This window comes from Silurus meridionalis, chromosome 25 (assembly GCF_014805685.1).
Source record: "Silurus meridionalis isolate SWU-2019-XX chromosome 25, ASM1480568v1, whole genome shotgun sequence".
In the NCBI taxonomy this organism is placed as follows: domain Eukaryota; kingdom Metazoa; phylum Chordata; class Actinopteri; order Siluriformes; family Siluridae; genus Silurus; species Silurus meridionalis.
In genome coordinates, this window is record NC_060908.1 from 4,021,237 (window position 1) to 4,038,767 (window position 17,531).

At 38.2% G+C, this 17,531-nt stretch overlaps 2 protein-coding genes across 2 annotated transcripts; both read left to right on the forward strand.

Moving 5' to 3' along the window:
- The first annotated feature begins 1,107 nt into the window (after positions 1–1,107).
- On the forward strand, positions 1,108–8,953 carry gnaq (guanine nucleotide binding protein (G protein), q polypeptide). Its single transcript, XM_046838694.1, has 7 exons — positions 1,108–2,179; positions 3,491–3,675; positions 4,454–4,608; positions 5,044–5,172; positions 5,271–5,400; positions 6,377–6,530; positions 7,513–8,953. The coding sequence occupies exons 1-7, from the start codon at positions 2,044–2,046 to the stop codon at positions 7,701–7,703; spliced, it is 1,080 nt and encodes a 359-aa protein (XP_046694650.1). The 5' UTR covers positions 1,108–2,043; the 3' UTR covers positions 7,704–8,953.
- A 144-nt stretch (positions 8,954–9,097) lies between these two features.
- LOC124378885 (guanine nucleotide-binding protein subunit alpha-11-like) lies at positions 9,098–17,151 on the forward strand. Its single transcript, XM_046838695.1, has 7 exons — positions 9,098–9,997; positions 11,110–11,294; positions 12,049–12,203; positions 12,349–12,477; positions 12,568–12,697; positions 12,784–12,937; positions 15,032–17,151. The coding sequence occupies exons 1-7, from the start codon at positions 9,877–9,879 to the stop codon at positions 15,223–15,225; spliced, it is 1,068 nt and encodes a 355-aa protein (XP_046694651.1). The 5' UTR covers positions 9,098–9,876; the 3' UTR covers positions 15,226–17,151.
- The last annotated feature ends 380 nt before the right edge of the window (positions 17,152–17,531 follow it).

A 17,531-nucleotide genomic window follows, 5' to 3' on the forward strand; every position in this document is an offset into this window, starting at 1 on the left:
GAGCCGGCTAACACTAGTGCCCAAACCCGTGTGCACATTTTACTGATTTACAGCTGAGGGAGATGATTTAAATGCACCCCCTGTCCCCATGAAAAAATAAAATTAAAAATCCTTTAAACCATCATAGAATTATTTTAATAGCTATAACTGGTTTTAATGTGGGTCTTCACTGGTAATTTGTTGCCTTCAATTGGTGGCATGGGATGTCTAGTGGATGGCATTAAGTACCAACAAAACACATTTGGCAAGTTAAAGATCACATCTTTGGATCTACTGGACACCATTAGGGACTATTAAGACGTCCAGTAAGTTTCTACAATCGTTTCTTGGTTCAATGAGGATGATTTGATGATGATTTGATTCTTGTACATCCTGTTTATTAAATCATTCTCATCAATCTGATGAAGCATTTGTAGATAATTCCTGGAATCTAGATGCTTCATGACCTCATAACAGTCCCTAATGGTTAGTAATTATAACTGTATTGGAAACCAATTTGAACTTCAATTTTTTCAATTTTTTCCCCCATCAGGATCCTTGATTTTCATCCTTCAAATTTCAGAAGGCAAACCAAAAACTTTTTTGAGAATTTCATATATTTATAGCACCAGCACAACCTGACACATTCCTTTGTAACATGCAACTCACGATACTGGGCAGATGTTGGTTTGTTTGAGACTCGGGTGTCCACAAACATTTGACCTCCTGCATGTTCAGCTTTAGTCGGTAGATGGCAGCACTGCTCCCAGTGAGTGAAAGTAAAAGTCAGGGTGTGTGGATGAGGATAGTAAAATTTGACAAAATGATCTGATATGATCGTGTGAACTCATATTTTCATATTGAGAAAAATAAATTCGGATTTTACAACAAAAAAAATCGGAAAAGGTAAACAGTGAAAGGAATTATTGTAGCTGGCTATTCTGTTTTCCATCTGGCTAGAAATATATCTATATCTATATCTATATAAAGTGATATAATCACCTTAATAGTGAATGAGTGACTTTAGATGTAAAAAAGTGAAATGAATTACAGATTAGTGTAAAGGGTGTATCAGTGTGTGGGTGTGTGTGTGAGGTCTTTTGCTGTGTATGTGTGTGGAGCTGCTTCCTCTCTGAGAGACGTCACATGGCAGAGCAGAAGCAGGGAGTGGATGCAGCCATGTAATGCAATTACATATGGAAGAGCTGAAAGCAAATGTTCTTCGACTGTAATAAACCGGATTGTAGATGCACAGAAATGGTTTCATGATTTCAAATCGGATGGATTGGATTTTAAGTTGATTAGATTTTTTTTCGGTTTGGAAGGGTTCCTCTTTTTGTTTTTGATTTTCCTCTCCAGTCAACCCACGTCCACGCCTGGAGATGTTTTCGAGGCGGATTTTTTTCCTGTAACTCAACTGCTCCGTTCTGGTGGTCGGAAGGGAATTGTGAATAGTGAAACTCCGCCATATTCAGCTTTTTTTTTTTTTTTTTTTTACCACGCCCGAGTGTGTGTGTGTGAGACTATATATACACACATATGAGGAAAACCTCATGATTTCCATGCATCCGGATTATAAAAATGAAAATGCATTCAAGCGGATGGATGATCATTTTTTAATTCGGATTTTTTCCCCCACGATTTTAACCATAAAATGTTTTCTGGTGGGGGTTTAGAAATCCGATCAGATACGGAGTGAACAACTGATCTGTGGATTGCAAACTGAGATTGATGTTTATATAATTAGAGAGAGAGAGAGAGATATGCGCGTGTCCCACTTCGGGTCTCGTTTTGTTTGCTTTTATCTTTTTGTTTTGATACATAAGTAAAAATACAAATATTTCCTGAATTTGCTTGGACGTTGCATAGATCGTCCATCTTCTCCTCCTCCTCCTTTCTTCTTCTCCACTCTGGACTGATAAAACTACAGGAAAACTAAGGCTGCTACTTCTTCTCGACTCTTCTTCTTCTCGAGCTCCAGACTCGCTTGATCTTCACCCATAACGTGTATTTTTGCTCAGAGAAACTTTTAAAACGCAATAAAAAAAAACCCCGAGAAGAACCATGACTCTGGACTCCATCATGGCGTGTTGTCTGAGCGAGGAGGCGAAGGAAGCGAGGCGGATCAACGACGAGATCGAGCGGCATCTGCGCCGGGACAAGAAGGACTCCCGCCGCGAGCTCAAGCTGCTGCTGCTCGGTACGAAGGCCGACACACGCGGATAGAGAGGAGAGAGGGAATAGGGGGGAATGAAATGAAAGTCAGAAATCGCGTCTGATTGCTCGAACTGGCTGCGGTTTGTTATGCAAAACTCGGTGTGTGTGTGAGAGAGTGTGTGAGAATCACGTGCCAATTATTTTCGTACTTGTACATATACGTACATATACATATGTGTGTGTGTGTGTGTGTGTGTGTGTGTGTGTGTATATATAACTGTGAGTTTGGCAAATTGCTCCACTTGTTTGTGTGTGTGAGAGAGAGAAAATCACGTGCCATAAATGTACATTTGAGACCTTTATTAATTTTTTTATTATTATAATTTTTTTTTGCAATTGAACAAATGTGGTGCTTGGACAGCCAGATACATTTCATTATGAAAAGTGTTTGCTTGTGTGAAAATCACATGCCATAAATATGCATATTGGTGGGGAAAAAAATGGTGCAGTAGAACAAATGTGGTCCTCGGACAGTCATATCTAAAAGCATTATAAAAATGTGTGTGTGTGTGAGAGAGAGAGAGAGAGAGAGAGAGAGAGAGAGAGAGAGAGAGAGAGAGAGAGAATATCAGATATGCCATGAATGTGCATTAAGGGGAAAACATATTAGTGCAGTTAAGCTAATGTAGTTGCTTGGACAGCCATACGTTTTAAAAACGTTTGTGAGTTAGAAAATACCTTGCCATAAATGTGCATTGTTTGGGGTGGAAACATATATTGCAGCAAAAAGGTGTGTGTATGTAAAAATATGCATGTAGCATAAATGTGCATTTTGTAGAAAAATTGTAATGGTGGATTTGAGCAAATGTAGAAGTTCAGACAGCTATCTATTATATCATAAACCTGGATTAGATTATGTCCATTTAATCTCAGGTGTGTAATATCCTTGTAGTAAAAGTGCCCCATTGTTTGCATTGCAAGAATCTAATTATTAAGATATTGTACAGAAAAATAAAACCATTAGTCAGTCACTAAGGTGTTGCACACTTGGAAGCATCTATAGGCGATTAGGGAAGTCTTGGAATTGCCCGCTGTCCATTTAGAGAAATATGTAAATCCACACATTGGCTCGGTTGTGCAGCCTGCTTACGCCTGCACGTGTTCAGCAGGTGGACATTTTGGCATTCATAGGTGTCTGGTGTAAAACTTTGGCTGTCTCAATTTTTTTGTAATTTCTCAACCTCCATTTCAGGATGGTCTTGTGTGAGTGTGTAAATGTGTGTGTGTTTTTTACTATTTTATTGTGCAACACTTCCTGCATATGTTAAACTCCTTAAATCCATCTCCGCTGTAGGGACGGGTGAAAGCGGCAAGAGCACCTTCATCAAGCAGATGAGAATCATTCACGGTTCGGGCTACTCGGAGGAGGACAAGAAAGGCTTCACCAAGCTGGTCTATCAGAACATATTCATGTCTGTTCAGGCCATGATTCGAGCCATGGACACCCTCCAGATTCCTTACAAATACGAGCGCAACGAGGTAAAGTCGTCCTATTCGCCGAGAGACGAGTCAAGCTGTGGGTGTGGGTACTGGAAATGTTCGGCAATTCATTAACCAGGTCTCGGAGAAGAAGACAAGATTTGCAGCTATACACGATAAAGAAAGCGCATCAAGCCGTTACGAGTCAGATCATCATGTGTGTCAAATTTAAACCGGTTCTAATGGGGGGATTAATAACTCTAGAATAAGTTCTGGATAGTAATGGTGTTGACTGAATGAAGAGATCTTTGGTTCTGCCCACTTGACCCTGTTTAGCTAAAACGTGTCTGACGTCCCTGATCTAAATGCCCAAACGTTTCGTTAATTTGCTCTCGATGGTCCGATTTTCCCCCATAGACTCATCTTTGTTTTGAAGTAAAGCAAGTCATGAAACAAATAAGATGAGAGTCTGTAACTTCGGTTAATCACACAGTGCAGCCGTAATGAGGTTATCCCTCCAGGTCGTAAAATTAATTATATGAATTCAAAGCCCTACAGAAAAGTCCTGGTGCTCGTTTCTATTTCTGGAGGGTCCTAAAGGCAAACCTATTTTCTTTACTTTTTTTTTTTTTTTTAAGTTACAGAACATTTCAAACTTTTCTGCAGTAACACAATAATAGGTCTCGTCCTCAGACAAAACTTTATCGTGGTTTTGATTTAGCCGTCAATAACCAGATTTATTGTTTGTTTATATGCATATCGTTATAACTCTAATATCACACGAAGGCTTTTTATGATTATTTTTTTAAATTCACGACTTTTTTTTTTTTTTTTTTAGGGCAACGCAAACGTTGTTCGAGAAGTGGACGTAGAGAAGGTTTCGGCGTTCGTAAGTCCGTATGTAGATGCCATTAAGAGTTTATGGAACGACCCAGGAATCCAGGAGTGCTACGATCGAAGGAGAGAATACCAGCTCTCAGATTCGACCAAATAGTGAGTACATCAATGAATTGTTGCCTCCTTGAGTCCTTTGGTTCTGGTTTCTTCAGCTTGAGACATGAAATCTATCGCCCTCATGTCCGCCAGTTCATAAAATGGAGACCGAGGACTCAAACTGGTGGCTGTTAATGCACCCGGTCACACCTGATTTCTCACTTCTGTATATCCGTGAATAGTTTTGAGTTCTTTTGCTGAAGCTTCCTGTTTCTGGTTGGATGCAGACACAATGTTTCCATTTCAAGCCAATGTCAATTAAGGTTAGAAAGAGAACGTGACCAACAAATGGGAGGTGTGAAACCTACAGTAGCAAAAGCAGGTCAGGGGGTAAATCGGGGATTTTTAGCTTTCCATTCCTTTCCAGTGTAGTGATCTTTCAGTTTTAAAGCCATACTGATCATCGGAAGTGAAATCTCGATCTGTACTTTTCAGCTACTTGAATTCGTTGGATCGGATTGCCGAGGTGTCGTACGTACCCACGCAGCAGGACATCCTGAGGGTCAGAGTTCCCACCACGGGAATCATCGAGTACCCTTTTGACCTACACAGCGTCATATTCAGGTACGCCTGTTTATTTGTTGTTTGAAATGTTTTCTCCTATTGTCTGCGCTGTCTGTGAGATTTATTGCTTAGTCACTGATTACTCTTGTTTGGTCCAGAATGGTGGATGTTGGCGGGCAGCGGTCCGAGAGACGCAAGTGGATCCACTGCTTCGAAAACGTCACCTCCATCATGTTTCTGGTGGCGCTGAGCGAATACGACCAGGTCCTGGTTGAATCCGATAACGAGGTTTGTTTTTCACTCTTCTTTCAGCAGGGAGTGCCAGAGTATTTACCCATAGACTAGTGCTCAGATCTTTTAATGAGATGCCTGGATTCTGAGGAACACCTAATAAACATTTAATGTTTGTTTAAGAGATTAGTAATCGAAAATCTTATTCAGCACTGTGTAACCGTGAGATCAAGATACTGTGAATCTGGGTTTCCTTTGTGTAGTCTGGTTTCTTCCCATTTTCCAAGCAATGCGAGTAGGTGGATTATTGATTCTAGATTACTCCTAGATAGGAACAATTGTGTTTTGAACCTTGTTCTCAGTATTCTCTTGATTGGTTGTGAAAGAAATAACTGATTCCACAAAAGAAAAAAAAACTTTCTGGTCACAGGCATGATACATTATTAAACAAAAGTATTGGGACACCTGATTTTTCCAGGCATATGTGTTTCGCAAACAATTGTTGATGATGTCTTTGGATACAGAAGCATCAAATTCGCCCTTCATTTGCTCCAGCATGACAATGTCCCTGTGCACAAAGCCTGCTCCATGCTTTACATGGGTTGGAGTGGAAGATCTTGAGTGACTTGATATAGAGCTATAAACCCTATCGAACACTTTTGAGATGAATTCGAATGCTGACTAAACCTCAGGCCTCCTCACCTCACCTCACCTCACCTCACCTACATCAGTACCTCACTTTACTAACACCTCTGTGGCTGAACAAATCTCCACAAATCTCCACAAGCACATTCCCAAATCTAGTGGAACATCTTCCCAGAAGAGTGGAGGATATTACAACAGCAAATTGAGAAGCACATATGGATCTTTTATTGTGATGTTTCCACAAAATTTGTCCATATAATATATACAATATATTTTTGTTGCGTGTTTGTTTTCATGTATAAATGTTGTATAAGTAACTCGTCTCGTCTCTGGATGTTCTGTGGTTTAAAACGGTCCCTGCTCTCTTTTTTTCCCCCTTTTTCAATAGAATCGAATGGAGGAAAGCAAAGCGCTATTTCGGACGATCATAACGTATCCCTGGTTCCAGAATTCATCCGTCATTTTGTTCTTGAACAAGAAAGACCTGCTGGAGGAGAAAATCATGTTTTCACATCTTGTAGATTACTTTCCTGAGTATGATGGTAAGTGAGTGGGTTTGAAATCTGGATCGTAAAGCTGATGTATGTGTGTTCTTGTTTGGCGGGTGAAGACATTGTCGTCTCTGCTTCTTCTTGGGTCAGATGTGTTCAGATTAGAACCAAGATGGTCTGAATATTTCAGATGGGTCACTGCTACTATATATGGTAGGAAGGTGTACATTGGGAAGGTGGTAGCTTACGGGGTAACGCATTGGACGTAGAATCCTAAGGTCTTGAGTTTAAACCCCAGCAACACTGAGGGGCCACTTCTGGGCCCCTGAGCAAGGCCCTTAACCCTCAACTGCTCATTTGTATGAATGTGATAAATGTAAATCGCTCTGGATAAGGATGTCTCCCAAATGCCGTCATCGTATACGTGCTTGTTTTTATTCATTGCACTAGTGACACTTGATAGGCTCTAATTAAATTATTGCTTGAACTGCAGTTGTATGGTGAGTGTGCTCATGTATTGCACAGTAACACTACATTGAATAATGTGTTATCATTTCAAGAATTGAGACCGCCATCTACACACTATACTGACAAAATGGTATGCGATTTCTGCCGTTATTCTTCTGGCGAATGTAAAAGTGTAAAGTCAGGTACTGGTGTAAGTGAGGTGAGGAGGCCTGGGGGTGCAGTCAGCGTCCAGCAGCAGGCCCCTCAAGATTTTCCACTCCAATCCATGTTAAGCATATTTTCATGGAGCTTGCTTTGTGCACATTGTCGGTGTCATGCTGTAACAGTTCTGGTTCTCACAGTTCAAGGGAAAATTGTATGCATTTAAATCCATATACAGTTCTAACCTTAATAATTACAGTTTGCAAAGAACCAGCTATGGCTGGAAAATTCAGGTGTCCCAATACTTTTGTCCGTATCGTGCGTTGCCTCATTTCATAACATAATGGATTATATAAACATAGTATCAAATTTCACATTATTATTTTTTCTTCTGTTTGCTCTCTTTTCTCGTTTTCACTCTCAGGTCCCCAGAGAGACGCTCAAGCAGGGGGAGAGTTCATCCTGAAGTTGTTCGTCGACCTGAATCCCGACAGCGACAAAATCATCTATTCGCACTTCACATGCGCGACAGACACGGAAAACATCCGATTCGTCTTCGCCGCAGTCAAGGACACCATCTTACAGCTCAACCTGAAGGAGTACAATCTGGTGTAAACGGACGAACAAACCCGTGGCGTCCCTGCAGCTTGAGCTTAACTTTGAAAAACGACACGCGTGGGGTGACGCTGAGTCGTCGTCGTCCCCCACCCCTCACCGCCACCCCCTCTCAAGGACAAATTGGAGACTGATTTACCATTTTGTCTTTGGACAATAATATCAATGAATACAACCTGCTCACTACTGCGTAATTTATTTGCACTTTGGAGCTTGTTTGCAGGGTCCAACATCACGATTTTTCATTTGAGATACAAAAAAAACGACGCTGGGGGACGTTTTTTCACAATCGGCTTAACCGCATGCTCAGCCATGGTGAACTTTTACGGTTTCCTTTCTCGAATGCGCTTCGCTCTCCATGCACGAGTTGAAGAATGTACACACCTGGTTAATTACTAATTAAGGATCAGAGGATCAAGAGGTGCTAGAAAGTTATGACACACCTAATTATCTCCTCCATTGTATTTAAGTACTTCAACCGGTGACTATTTTCTGTTCAAGGTCTGAGGACACAGATCAGGATCAGCAATGGGTGTGGTTTCTTCTCCAAGACGCCTTTTTTGCTGTCTTTATGGTAATTAGAAGTGAATGGTTTAGAGTTGAGTGGTGCCACATTTTGCTTATAAGTGTGCTTCTTATATATTGTTAAAGGAATATACGCTTCACTAATGTCAGACGTTATTTTTTAGAAACACACACCCCCATCTGTTTGTATCGTTTTCCAGATTTCTTATTTGTTCTTAGAAAGTTGTCCAATTGTTCACTCTCTAACAGTAAGACAGCAGTATTTCATCAATCGTTCACCCAATTTAGTGTTTCACTGCTGGGTATCTAAGGTGGCCACCAAAAACATTTCCTGGTTTACAGATGGACCGAATCTTCTAGTGCCACTTTCACCACTACAGTATATTTCCTTAATCATGAAATTAGGATGTACAATCAGTGTTTAAATTTCAAGTGTATTTGGGAATGATCGAGGATTCCTACATGATGTTCCTCCAAAAAAAAAAAAAAAATCGAGCTTTTTGGGACAATGCGATCTTTCATTTAACCTCATTTTTTCATCCCAAATGGTTTCATATATATAAAATATTTAAAAAATGCTGATTTGTGATATTTGCAATTGGAATGTTCTAGAAAATGAACCATGATGAATTTTTTTTTATCCCCCTCATGGGCTGGTGGTGTTAATTTTCTGGTGTTTCAATCATTCCTAAAAAGGACTCGAATTAAACTTCACATGCTTGTTATCCCTGTAAAGGTGTCACTTTTATGTGGTATTTGAGATCTAATGATTTAGTTGGCGCAGACTGTAACGTAAGATGATACGAAGCAAAATCTCACAATGTTCCTGTTTAGCCTGCACACAATAGGTTTAAATAGTAGGCATTTATTGTCCACTATTCATGAATATTTGCCAGCCATCTTGCATGTAAATCGATCTACAGCACGTGACGTCCTTTTGCTGGAATGCCGAAGAAATCCGAAACCTCTGGAGCTTCTGGAAGCAAATCATGAAAGTTAAAGCAGTTAAACTTGAATAGTGAGGCACACGTGAACCTACGGTGCATTCCTTTCACGTGCCGAGATCTTCTGGGAAGTATTTGAGAAAACAATGAAGTGTGTTTCTTTTTTATGCTCTCGCCAGCATAAGGAGCATCAAAAACAACGTCTGTAGCTTTTCAAAACCACCTAAATTGTCATGGACCTCCGACTTTTTGTAAAGAAACAGCTTTATTGTATCTCCATTTCCTTCATAAATAGTCCTTGTTTCTTCACTGTAACTCCATACATTTGTCACTAGAACAGTCACCTAAAATTCTTTCTAATCCATTGTTATAGAATAAAAGATTAGTGTATGAGCCACAACCTCTCGTTATTAATATACTGATTTAGTTAGGGAGGGAATAAAGAGGCATGAGAAAGGAATGAAGAATAATAACATTTCTTCATATGAAGTATGCGTCTGTTTAACACGCCTCAGTCACACCAAGAGGAGGGACATCTCACGTTTATAGCCAGGTTGTGGTATAACCTGTGTGGCAGACACGTCGGTCATAATCGCTCATGATCTGCTCAAACAGTTTCTGGTTTTAGTCGTTTAATGACACTTTCTTGACTCTCTTTATTCACTGTACTACTCCTGGATCTTGATTTTCTTCGGTTTGGCATAATGGAGTTTTGTTGTATGACGAGTGAAGAGCGTGAAGCTCAGAGAATCCACCAAGAGATCGAAAGACAGATCAGGATGTCCAGAAAACAAGAGGATAAGCAGGTGAAGCTGTTACTTTTAGGTATGTTCATGTCTTTGTATCTATTTGTATGAATTTTTGTTTAGCTTACACACCCAATGAATATACTGCTCTTTTTCACTGTTTTGTGTGTAAATGCTATGCCACAAAAAACATGAATTTCCAGAAGCTTTAATCAGTTAATCTGCGTCTTCATGCAAAAAAAAATGTATATGCAAATCCCCGTCTTATCTTCTACACATTACCATTAGAATTGACAGGGTTTGTCATTTTGTCTATATCTTTCTAATTGATAGTTCACTCTTATCTTTAATTTTTTTTTAAATGTTTGCATGATTGTCATAATATATTTGCAAAATCATCGAGTTTGTTGCCGATCGAGAATTCTGGGCTGGGAGATGGCTGAGATGAACTCACCCTGATGTTCAGCTTGATAATGTCCCTGCAAAAAAACAGGACATAAAATGTATCGTTATCTTTTCAGCGTTCCGAATATCCATATCTGTATTTGGATTAAAATCTGAAATGTGGACTGAGTCTGAACCAGAAGATTCATATTTTAAATATGAATTTAATATGAAATTTCAATGAACTTACAGTTCCTCAGCCTCAGCTACATCATCCTAGTTCATAATCAGTCTCAAAGGCAGCTGTGCAAGTTGTTTTTTTAATGCAGTTATTATTGTTGTTGTTTATACTGATTTATAAAACATTTAAACAGATTTAGTTGGTCCTAGTTTTCCCAAAGTATAATCAAATTACTAGCTTAATATAAACCACTGCACCCTGACTAGATTCTCATGTCTGTTAATCAGCTTTGTGGTTGAGACATTGGACGTCTAAACAGAAGGTTGTGTTTAAATCCCAGCATCACTGAGCTGCCACTGCTGGGCCCCTGAGCAAGGCCTCTTCATCTTATCTGCTCAGTTGAATAAATAAAAAGGGCATCTGTTAAATGCCGTAAATGTAAATCAACATTGTCTTTCGTTGTCCTTTAAGCTTTATGCATGAATGCTTGCGTGATTTAGTCTTGTGACTCTTTTTTGGGGTCTATTGTCATGTCTCATATATTTATTTTCCACATGTGACACAACATAAATATATACTATTTAAATGTACAAATTATAAATCAGGACTCATTTGAACATCCACAGGTACAGGCGAGAGTGGGAAAAGCACCTTCATCAAGCAGATGAGGATAATTTATGGAAAAGGCTACTCAGAGGATGACAGGAAGACCTTCACCAGGCCCATCTTCGAGAATATATTTGTTGCAGTGCAAGCCATGATCGAAGCCATGAATACATTACAGATCACGTTCAAAAATGAAAACAATTCTGTAAGCACTGGAGCGTTTACACAATTATTAGACTACTTCTAATTCTAAGCTCGATAATAGAATTACAAAATATAATCAACCCTACATTTATAAATATTGTATGCCCTTTGTAAACATCACATTCTACATTAATCCCAATTTGCTCCTATAATTCTCTCCACTCTTCTTGGAAGAGGTTCCACTAGATTTTAGAGTGTGTTTGTGGAGATTTTTGCTCATTCAGACACGAGGGTTTTAGTAAATTCAGGTAGTGATGTAGGTGAGGTGAGGAGGGCTGGGGTTCAGTCAGCGTTCAAGTTCATCCCAAAGGTGTTCAATAGAGTTTAGATCAAAGATCTTCCACTTTACCCATGCAGAGCATATCTTCATGGAGTATGCTTTGTGCACTGGGGCATTGTCATGCAGGAATAGGTTTTGGTCTCCTAGTTTATATGAAGGGAAGATTTTATGCTACTGCACCCAAAGACAACGGATACAACTGTGTGCTTTTAGCTTTTCGAGTTTGGGAAAGAACCACATATGACTGGAAAAGTCAGGTGACCCAAAACTTTTGGCAATATAGTGTGTATATATATATATTATGTCTGGAAGGTGTAATTTATATATAAAATTACACCTACCTGACATAATGAATAACACTGGTTATCAAGGGACGAATTGTGATGGCTAGACGACTGGGTCAGAGCATCTCCAAAACTGACCGTACATAAACAGTAAACAAGGGACTCATTTTTAGTTCTTTTGTGCATTTCAGAGTTATGCTGAGATGCTGCTTAGTGTAACTCCAGAACAAATGACCTCTATGGATAAGCATTACGCCGAGGCTATATGCAGTGTATGGCAAGATCCCAGAATGAAGCTGTGCTACGATCGCAGGAGAGAGTACCAGCTATCTGATTCAGCCCAATAGTAAGTTGTGCTTCTCAGTTGTGTCTGTACTGTATATCTTACTACTATATAATCTTCATGTGCGTGTAATATCGCAGTGGTTAGAGTTTGTGTGTATATTGTATTCATGGATCTGTGGTTAAAATGATTTTATTTTAATTTGCAGTTACCTGGATGATATTGATCGAATATCAGCTCAGAATTATATTCCATCTGAGCAGGATATCCTCCGAGTCCGGGTTCGCACCACTGGAGTCATTGAGTACCCTTTTACCATTAGCAATGTTGTATTCAGGTGCGAATTTGAAGAAAACTAAAGAAAAATGTTTAATATGTTAAGGTGGATTCTGTCCATTCCGTCTAAATACCTATGTTGTTATTACAGGATGGTTGATGTAGGAGGGCAGAGGTCAGAGAGAAAGAAATGGATCCACTGTTTTGAAAATGTGACTTCTATTATTTTTCTGGTGGCACTGAACGAGTATGACCAGGTCCTGTATGAGAGTGCAAATGAGGTGGGATGCCCCAGACTGATGTATAATTACTTTGATTGCTTTAACTGAGTAAAAATGATTAAACGATGCATTTTGCCTGTTTGCAGAATCGCATGGACGAGAGTAAGGCGCTCTTTAAGACCATCATTGGCTACCCGTATTTCCAAAGGACCTCCATCATTATCTTTTTCAACAAGACGGATCTCCTTGAAGAGAAAATCACCAAGTCCAAACTCGCTGACTACTATCCTGAATACGATGGTGAGAGGCGTACAGTTTTAACATTGTGTCCAGAGCTGCATGATATATCAAATTATCAAAATATCACAAATAGACATATAGTGATAAATGTATTATTTCAATACATCAAATAGTTGCAGAAAGCAGAAAATAGGCAGTGCAAATGAGTATTATTCGGGATTCGGGTGAATTGTCTAGATCGGTATAAATAATAATAATAATAATAATAATAATAATAATAGTAACCAAATGGTCAAAATTTTTGAAAGCACTGACATGCACAACTGCTGTTGAGACTGATTGTAGCTGAGGTTGAGGAACTGTCAGTATTATTGAAGCTTACATCCTGTAAATTATGATAGAAAATGAATGTACTCCAGTGGAGTTGATGAAAAAAAACATTAATACCCTTCCATCATATTACATTATCTAATACAATTAAATAAAGGTTTTTACCATTTGAGTGTAATCAGATTTGCATTCCTGGAATGTTAGTAGATTTTGTAATTTTATTTGTTTTTTATACAGTACAGTATATGGATACCTGACCACAATATTTGTATGAGCTTTCTGAACATCCCATTCTGCATTTAGTCCCCGTTTGCTGTTATAGTAAGCTCCACTCTTCAGGGAAGATGTTCCACTAGATTTTGGAGTGTGCTTGGAGATTTGGGTTCATTCAACCCCCAGGGTTTTAGTAAAGTCAAGTACTGATTTAGGTGAGAAGGCCTGGGGTGCGGTCAGTGTTTCAATTCATCCCGAAAGTGTTCAGTAGGGTTGAGGTCAGAGCTCTATAGCAGGACACTCAAGATATTCTACTCCTACTATATTTAAATATGCACAGTGGCATTGTCATAGTGGAAAAGAATATAAATATACTGTATACCGTACCAGATAATAGTTTGGACACACCTTCTTCTTCAGTGGTTTTTCTTTATGTGTATTATTTTCAACCTTGTTCATTAATACTAAAGACATCCAAACAATGAAATAACGCATATAAAAATGAAAAAGACACACATAAAAAGTGTTAAAGACTATGTATATGACTATGTTTTATATTTTCCAAAGTAGCTACATTTAGCTTTGATGACAGCTTGGCACACATGTCATTCTCTCATATGATTCACAATGTAATCACCTGAAATGGCTTTCAATCAACAGTTGTGCCTTGTCAAGATTTAATTTGTCATTTCTTAATGTGCTTTAGACCATCAGTCCTCTTGTGCATAAAAAAGGGTGGGTACAAATTCAATAGCCATATTAATGCTACTACAACTACTGTACAAATCCATATTATAGCAAGAAATTCTGTCTGTTCACCCTCTGCACAACTAACAAGACACAGCGTTTGGAACCAAAATTCTCAAATTTGGACTTATCAGACCAAAGTACAGTTTTCCATTGATCCTAATGTCCATTACTTGTGTTTCTTGGCCCAAGCAAGTCTCTTCTACTTGTTGTTCTTCTAAAGTAATAGTTGGTGCAATTCAAATATGAAGGCCTGACTCACACAGTCTCCTCTGAACACTGGATGATGAAATATGTCTGCCACTTGAACAGAAGGCTGGTAATTCGAACAAAATTATCCTCTGCAGCAGAGGTAGCTCTTGGTCTTTCTTTCCTGGGACAGTCCTCACGAGAGCCTGTTTTATCATCGTGTTTAATGGTTCTGGAAACTACATTTCCTAAACGTGTGGTTCCCACTGAGAAGCATGGAGGAGAAGGTGTGATTGTGTGGGGGTGCTTTGTTGATAATTTAGTCAAAGCTCAGGGCACATTTAACCATCATGGCTGCCAAAGCATTTTGCAATGACATGCCATCGCATCTGGTTTGCACAGATTTGAAAATATAAAACATATTCATGGTTATTTGACAATTGTTTTTTTACTTTATGATTCCATGTTTGTTTGTCATAATTTTAATATCTTCAGTATTAATGCACAAGGTTAAAAACAATATAAATGAACAAAAAACATGAAATAAGAAGGTGTGTCCAAATATCATATAACATTCTAAACAAATCAAAGTTTTTCCTTTCTCATTTTCTACCATAGCAGTAGAGAAATTGTTGGAAATATTGCATAAAACCTTGTGATCTTTTCCCCCTTTAGGCCCAGAGAATGATGCAAAAGCCGCAATGAAGTTCATCCGGAAAATGTTTGAAGATCTGAACTCTGAAGAGGCAGGCATGCGTCTGTACTCACATTTCACTTGCGCCACAGACACGAACAATATCCGTTTAATCTTTTCAGCTGTGAAGGACACTATCATGAGAATGAATTTTGAGGACTTTAGCTTACTTTAAAACAGCAGCTGTGTTTTTTTTATTTTTGATATTCACATTATTTATTGACTAGGTACTTTTATTAGGATGTCACATTCCTTTACAGTTGAGTCACTTCACAGTCAATTAGAGTATACTAATTGATTGCTCCAAATGAAGGCTACTTAAATGTGCACATTTTTTAAAACATTAAATGCAACCAAATGCCATATTAATATTTTGTGATTTAGCAAGAAATTTGAAAACTGTTAAGGTTGTATTTCGGAACACATCCACCAGGTGGCAGCACTGTATTTGATAGTGATTCAGTCGACACTTTTAGCTTCTAATCAACTAACTATTATTATTATTAGTAGTTGTTGGCAATATAATTTCTTTGGCTTCCTTCAAAGATAATATAATATTAATAAATTCCAGTCCTAGTTAAACACAGAAAAACAGTAACCGGTCACATAATACACAAACTGGCAGTGAGTTGTTTAGAAGCCAAAAGAGTCGATTCTTACTGGTGAGCTCTATTCAAGTGATCAGATTAACCCAAACGAGTTCCTATTTTCTAGTCACCACATATGAATTTTGGACAACTGTTTTGTCCATCTAGTAATTTTTCAACCCAGCATTTTTTTTTAAAGAGGTGATTTAAAGAGCAGACTCATTTACAATATTAATAGCACCTACAGCTCCTTTGTCCATGGTCTGTGCTGTTAGAATTGGTATAGCGTATAAGTTGGAGACAATTTTTTTTTCCATATGAATGACTAAAACCAATATAGATAACTTATTTAGTATTTTTTGTGCAAAGATAAGCACAAATGTTATGTATGCACTACACTTTCTCACTGTTATACAGTTGCTAGTAAGGTACATATCTATTTAGTTGACCAAATGACTTGTGTATTCTACCATTAAAAATAGTATAGTTACAATCACACTGACCTTTGATGTGAAAAACAATTGTTTTTGCCAATTTTAGGATTAGAAGATGGAAGTCAGATATAATCCAGAACATGATACAATATTAAGCATACATTATATGGACACCTGACTTTTCCGGCCTGTTGCCAAAAGCTGAAGATACACAATTGTATAGGATGTCTTTGGATATCTAGGAGACCCAAACCTGGTTCAGCAATGCCCTTGTGCACAAAGTCAGCTCCATGAAGATATGCTTTACATGGGTCGGAGTAAAAGCTCTTGAGTGATCTTCTATTGAGCTCTGAACTCAACCCTATTGAACACCTTTGGGATTAATTGGTTGATACTGATTGTACACCAAGCCTCTTTACCTCACCTTCATCAGTACCTGACCTTTTTCACCCTTGTGGCTAAATAAGCACAAATCTCCACAAAATGTAGTGGAACATCTTCCCAGACATCTGAAGGATATTATAACAGTAACTGGCGACTAAATTTGGAATAAGATATTCAAAAAGCACATAAAAATCATATGGTCAATTGTCCACAAACTTTTGTCGATATTGTGTATATCTATTTAGACAGCTATACACATTGGATCTTTTTTGTCATATGATATTCTGTAGAAAGACATGCTGCTGCAGGTTTTGAACCAAGTTTTTAATGTTAAATTGTATGTTGTATGTATTACACACTATTAAATGTTACAAGTGTAAATAAGTCTACCTCCTGACAACGTAGAATTATATGGTTCCTGTTAGATTCCATATTGTTGTAAATAAGTTATTATGTATAGATTTTTAGGATATATTAAATAAAAATATATGAGGAGAAAAGTAATGGAACCTTATCTTATTTGTGAAGCATGCTGGTGGGTGCATCATTGTTTGCAGCTACGTTGCATTATGGCTCAATGTTTTAAGTTCAGATAATGAAAATTCACAGTGATATAACTATAGGTTCAATCCAACTTTCCAAGAGGATTTTGTGTATTTAAAAAATATAGTACATAGAAAATGGCAGAAGGTTTAATGTGTAGAGTAATTTTATTAAATGTAGTGCTGTAATGGAATGTTTTGTCTCTTGTTTTCGTAAAGTTTAAAATGTTATGTTGTGATTACATGCATGTTCCTTTTATTTCTGTGCAACAAACTCGGCCATTTACCAGTATGATGATTAACCTCGACCAAACAAATCAAAATATTAACAGATGTTCCACTTTATATTCATTAAAAATTCCTTCCTTAGCATGAAAAACAGCTTTATACACTCTTGGAATCCGGACAGTTAATTTCTCCAAACATTCAGGTGAAATACGCTGCCATGCCTTTTTAAAACTTGCAAAAGGTGTTGTTCTTTGCCGACTGCTCTCTAAAGTTTGTACGGCTCATTGGAACCGACTTCACCGTACA

What these genes read in the sequence shown, in the direction of transcription:
- gnaq (XM_046838694.1), top strand. Translation starts at nt 2,044, where the DNA reads ATGACTCTGGACTCCATCATGGCGTGTTGTCTGAGCGAGGAGGCGAAG. An exon ending in GCTCAAGCTGCTGCTGCTCG is followed by an intron (nt 2,180 to 3,490) that starts GTACGAAGGCCG and finishes TCTCCGCTGTAG; the next exon opens with GGACGGGTGAAAGCGGCAAG. An exon ending in CTCTCAGATTCGACCAAATA is followed by an intron (nt 4,609 to 5,043) that starts GTGAGTACATCA and finishes TGTACTTTTCAG; the next exon opens with CTACTTGAATTCGTTGGATC.
- LOC124378885 (XM_046838695.1), top strand. Translation starts at nt 9,877, where the DNA reads ATGGAGTTTTGTTGTATGACGAGTGAAGAGCGTGAAGCTCAGAGAATC. An exon ending in TCAAAAATGAAAACAATTCT is followed by an intron (nt 11,295 to 12,048) that starts GTAAGCACTGGA and finishes TGTGCATTTCAG; the next exon opens with AGTTATGCTGAGATGCTGCT. An exon ending in TGTATGAGAGTGCAAATGAG is followed by an intron (nt 12,698 to 12,783) that starts GTGGGATGCCCC and finishes GCCTGTTTGCAG; the next exon opens with AATCGCATGGACGAGAGTAA.